At 38.2% G+C, this 5,959-nt stretch overlaps 1 protein-coding gene across 1 annotated transcript in view; it reads left to right on the top strand.

Annotated features, from left to right (window-relative positions):
- Positions 1-5,519, top strand: part of TMPRSS12 (transmembrane (C-terminal) protease, serine 12) — a 33,431-nt gene extending 27,912 nt beyond the window's left edge. The window contains exons 4-5 of the mRNA XM_011964374.1: positions 2,878-3,020; positions 4,896-5,519. Of these exons, the coding sequence (XP_011819764.1) occupies positions 2,878-3,020; positions 4,896-5,147 (395 nt within the window). The 3' untranslated portion in view covers positions 5,148-5,519. The remainder of the gene's footprint in view (positions 1-2,877; positions 3,021-4,895) is intronic.
- Positions 5,520-5,959: the final 440 nt, after the last annotated feature.

Below are 5,959 nucleotides of genomic sequence, written 5' to 3'. Positions count from 1 at the left end.
ATGAGTTCATGTCCTTTGTAGGGACATGGATGAAGCTGGAAACCATCATTCTCAGCAAACTATCACAAGGACAAAAAACCAAACACTGCATGTTCTCTCTCACTCATAGGTGGGAATTGAATAATGAGAACAGTTGGACACAGGAAAGGGAACATCACACACTGGGGCCTGTCATGGGGTGAGGAGAGGGGGGATGGATAGCATTAGGAGATATAACTGATGTAAATGATGAGTTAATGGGCGCAGCACACTAACATGACACATGTGTACATATGTAACAAACCTGCACATTGTGCACATGTACCCTAGAACTTAAAGTATAATAAAAAAAAAAATACTAGAGGAAGATTATTTAAATTATATACATATGCTTCCAAAGAATACAAAAGGAAGGAATATACTCCATGTCAGTGTATGAGAATAATCCTATTATTGATTCCAAAATCAAGTAATCATAGTAAGAGAAAGCCCAATGTTATAAATGCAGACATTCCAAACAAATTATTAGTAATAACATACTACATCTATAAAGTATATTATAGATAGAATTGATGGTCAGGTACAGTGGCTCACATCTGTCATCTCAGCACTCTGGGAGGCCAAATTAGGAGGCCAGGAGTTCAAGACCAGCTTGAGCAACATACTGAGACACTGTTTCTACAAAAAAACTAAAAAATTATCTGAGCATAGTGGTGCACACCTGTAGTCCTAGCTACTCAAGAGGCTGAGGCAGAAGGATCACATGAGCCCAGGAGGCTGAGGCTGCGGCAACCTATGATTGTGCCACTACACTAGGCACCAGCCTAGGCAACAGAGCAGGGCCCTGGTTCAAAAAAATAATAGAATTAATCATAACCAAATTAGGTTTATCTCAGGAATCCAAGGGTGGTTTAAAATTAGAAGTCAGCCAACTGTGGTGGTTCACACCTGTAATTCCAACACTTTGAGAGGCCAAGGCAGGAGAATTGTGTGGGCCCAGGAGTTCAAGAATGGCCTGGGCAATATAGCAAGACCTCAACTCTACAAAAAATTTAAAAATTAGCTGGGCGTAGTGGTGTGTGCCTGTAGTCCCAGCTACTTGGAAAGCTGAGGAGGGAGGATTACTTGAACCCAAGAATCAGAGGTTGCAGTGAGTACGTCACTGCACTCCAGCCTGGGTGACACAGTGAGACTCTGTCTCAAAAAATAAATAAATAATAATGAAATAAAATAAAATTAGAAGTCTCAGCTGGGTGCAGTGGCTCATGCTTGCAATCCCAGCCCTTTGGGAGGCCAAGGTGGCAGGATCACTTGAAGCCAGGAGTTTGAGACCAGCCTGGGCAACACAGCAAGACCCTATCCCTACCAAAAATAACAATTAGCTGGGCATGGTGGCACATGCCCGTAGTCCCAGCTACTTGGGAGGTTGAGGCGGAAGGATTGCTTGAACCCAGGAGTTTGAGGTTGCAGTGAGCTAATTGGGCCACTGCACTCTGCGGCCCAGGCAACAGGGCGAGACCCTGTCTCAAAAATAATAATATAAATAAAATTAGAAGTCTCTTGATGTAATTCATCACAGATTGGTTAAAGGATAAAAAAATGTTATCTGAATAAATGCAGTAGAAGTGTTGTTAGAAACTCTTAACAGTCTAGACATAGAAGGGAATTTCCTTAACCTAATTAAGGTTATTGACCTCTAAACTACTGCAAACATCATTACAGTAAAACACTCCTTTAAAGTCAGGAACAATTTCTCCACTTGTATTCAATATTGTAGAAGTCCTACCAGGTGTGTTAATACTAGAAAAAGATGCGCACACAACTTACAAAGGAAATAACAAAATATTCATTAGTCACAGATGATGTAATTAAAATAGGCTCTAAAATCCATTGGAATTAACAGAGTTTAGTAATACAGCCAGTATAAGACCATATACAAAATCTATTCCATTTCTATACACTAGCAGTAATTTTAAAACAGCCTCCCAAAGTGCTGGGATGACACACAAGGATGACTATAACTAAAAAGCTAGACAATAACAAGCCTTGATGAGGATGTGAAGAATTTGGAACCCTCATACTTTGCTAGTGGGAATATACAAAGGCGCATCTGGCCAGGCGTGGTGGCTCACACCTGTAATCCTAGTACTTTGGGAGGCCGAGGTGGGTGGATCGCTTGAAGTCAGGAGTTCGAGAACAGCCTGGTCAACATGGTGAAACCCCATCTCTACTAAAACTACAAAAATTAGTTGGGCATAATGGTGAGTGCTCAGGAGTCTGAGGCAGGAGGATCGCTTGAACCCGGGAGGCGGAGTTTGCAGTGAGCCGAGATCACGCCTCTGCACTGTAGCCTGGGCGACAGAGCGAGACACCATCTCAAAAATTAAAAAAAAAAAAAAAAAAAAAAATTAGCCAGGTGTGGTGATGCGCACCTGTAATCCCAGTTACTCGGGAGGCTGAGGCACAAGAGTGGCTGGCACCCAGGAGGCAGAGGTTGCAGTGAGCCGAGGTCACATCACTGCACTCCAGCCTGGGCAATAGATCAAGACCCTATCTCAAAAACAAACAAACATTTAGGTAAACATTCTACAATCTTCCTAGGCATACATACATATTCATACACATACATATGAATATATTTTTACATAATTATTGAATCAGTCACTTTGGAAAGAAAACTTATAAAATGTTGGTTATAAAACACCAACATTTAAATCACTGTGGGGCCGGGCGCAGTGGCTCACGCCTGTAATCCCAGCACTTTCAGGAGATCGAGACCATCCTGGCTAACATGGTGAAACCCCGTCTCTACTAAAAATACAAAAAATAATAATAATAATAAATCACTGTGAAAATGTCTGTGCTCCAAGATAACTTACTGGTATTTTTTGTTAATAGGTAACGTTACCAATATTTTACAAGACGCAGAAGTGCATTATATTTCTCGAGAGATGTGTAATTCTGAGAGGAGTTATGGGGGAATAATTCCCAACACTTCATTTTGTGCAGGTGATGAAGATGGAGCTTTTGATACTTGCAGGGTAAGACCAAGTAATTTTCCTTTAAAATATTTTCTGAAGCCAGAAGGGAACTTGTCAAACAAGGCCTTTGATAACTTTCTGGTGGTCTTAATTATCAGGCCTAAAAATACTAAATTATTTTTTCTCCTTTTTAACTATTTCAACAATCCAAATCTTCTTGGTTCCTGATTCCATGGTTTCTACTATCATCGGGGTCAACCATAGGCAGAATTTACCTTGAATCCTTTTTTTAAATCATTGACTTTGAGATATAATTCACCTAGTTAAAAGTGTACAGCTCAATTTTTTTTTTTTTTTAATAGTCTCGCTTTGTCACCCATGCTGGAGTGCAGTGACACAATCTCTGTTCACTGCAACCTCTGCCTCCCAGGTTCCAGTGATTCTCATTCCTCAGCCTCCTAGGTAACTGGAAAGACAGGCGCACATCACCATGCCTGGATATTTTTTTTCGTATTTTCAGTAAAGATGGGGCTTCACCTTGTTGACCAGGCTGGTCCCGAGCTGGTCCCGAACTCCTGACCTCAAGTGATCTGCCCACCTTGGCCTCCCAAAGTGCTGGGATTACAGGTGTGAGCCTCTGCGCCCAGCCTGTTACTGTCTTTTTTTTATAATACATCCTTGTGGGTGTGAAGTGCTATCTCATAGTGGTTTTAATTTGCATTTCCTTAATGACTAATGATGTTGAGCATTTTTGCATGTATTTATTAGCCATTCATATGGCTTCTTTACGGAATGTCTATTTGGATCCCTTCCTCATTTTTAAATTGAGTTGTCTTTTTATCACTGAGTTATAAGCCTTTTTCATATATTCTGGATACAAGTCCCTTACCAGATATATAATGTACAAAATTTTTCTCCCATTCTGTAGACTGTTTTTTCACTTTTCTGAGGTTATCATTTGCAGCACAAATGTTAATTTTTTAAAGAAGTACAATTGATCCATTTTTTGTTTTGTCTCATGCTTTTTTACTCTTCCTTTATTCCTCTTTTCTTGTTTCCAAATCTACTAGTCCTTCACTCCTGAGTACCCCACGCTCTCACCTTTTCCTACTCATTCTCATTTCTGCAATCTAAAGTTTATCTTTCCTGTGTCCTTTTCCTTAAAAATCTTGCTGAGTAAAATAGCAAAGAATCCATTCTAATTGGATTGCATTCCTAGGCCAAACATCCTCCTCATCAAAAAATAATTATTCAATGCCTGCCCTGTATAGAGAATTGGAAACAGTTATCTCAGTGTCCTTGTTGTTTTGAGTGCATTAACAGGCCTTAGTAACAGTGTTGGGTGCATTCATAACTTTGTATAGACTATGAAAGTGACTGTCATTTATACTACTACTGAGAGGCTTTGCCATTTATGCTTATTTTGCTGCACTAGCCATTATCAGCACTTAGAAACTTGTCATCTCTTGCAAGATGCCAGTTTACTCCTCTCCTTGGCAAGCAAACCACACACATGCCTAAAAGAATCCTTCATACATCTTAGAGTTATATTTTCCACACACAGTATTAAGCAAGAGAATATTCTAAAAATAGACAGTTTTTACAATATTTTGCATACTTCCTAAATTATATTTCCCCTGAGTAATTGTATTTAAAAATCCAAACAATTTGATTTATAATATTCTGGCTCAAAACTAGGCAGATGAGATGTTTATCTACCAGCTGTATGGTTCCTCCAAATACCTGGGCAAAACTGAATTCCTCCTGTTTGAGTTGGAAGATTAAGCTCAAAATCTATGATCTTTATAAGTTGGGGGTATATTGAAAACATGTATTTATATAAATGTATGTTTGATGTAAATAATTTATTCCAGAATTACTGTTGCTTGAAGAATACTAGAAGTAACAAACACTATTTTGGGACTTTTTTGACAGGGTGACAGTGGTGGACCATTAATGTGCTACTTACCAGAATATAAAAGATTTTTTGTAATGGGAATTACCAGTTACGGACATGGCTGTGGTCGAAGAGGTTTTCCTGGTATCTATATTGGGCCATACTTCTACCAAAACTGGCTGACAGAGCACTTCTTCCACGCAAGCACTCAAGGCATACTTACTATAAATATTTCACATGGCCAGATTCTTATAGCTTTATGTCTTGTCATCTTACTAGCAACCACATAAAGACATTCTGAAGGCTTTCATATCTTTATTTTGCATTGTGTCCCTTTCTATGTTCTGCATAATGAAAATCATTTATTCTTCTAGCAATTAATTGCCTACATAGAGTTCTCATGTCAACATTTTATGGGCTATAACTATTGTGACAGATGTACCACTGTAATTTTGGTACTGAATCACATGCTTCCTTGAAATATCTTGATTGTTTTATTTTATAATCATAATTCTGTATCTGGAATACTCATAGAGTTTGTACAAAATATTCAGTTAAACATATATTTTATGTGTATAAATGCCAAATGATAGTTTATAATTAAAATGAAAGCTGTTATTTGGTTAATCAAAATTCTTTCCTTCTTAGATTTTATTCTAAAACATGTTTGTATGATTTTTTTCGAATTATAATCTTGGTTCCAATTCTCGAAGTATACTTAGAGAAACAAGTATTTACCTGTTATTTAAATTCTAATTAAAACCATTTATTTAATATCAGCACTTCATTTCCTCTGCCAACAGAGAACTATAGTATACACACCCCCAAATAATTTACTTTTTATTTAGAAATTTATGACTTTTTTCCAGCATTATAACCTACTTTCTAAACTTTATTTTCTTGAAGCCCACGCTAAAATTTTGTATCCCATCGGGCCTCTGAATTAACTGTGAGAAGCAACTAGAAAGCGTGCCAGGTAAAAGCGGGACACCAACCTGGGATAAACTTTGTGATCACTAATGTATAAAATGAATTAAAAGAAACAAAAGAAAATGAGGGCCAGGCATGGTGGCTCTCACCTGTAATCCCAGCACTTTGGGAG

This window comes from Mandrillus leucophaeus, unplaced genomic scaffold (genome assembly GCF_000951045.1).
Source record: "Mandrillus leucophaeus isolate KB7577 unplaced genomic scaffold, Mleu.le_1.0 Scaffold118, whole genome shotgun sequence".
In the NCBI taxonomy this organism is placed as follows: domain Eukaryota; kingdom Metazoa; phylum Chordata; class Mammalia; order Primates; family Cercopithecidae; genus Mandrillus; species Mandrillus leucophaeus.
The sequence above is the reverse complement of the archived record's forward strand: the minus strand, read 5'-3'. Positions and strand labels throughout refer to the sequence as shown.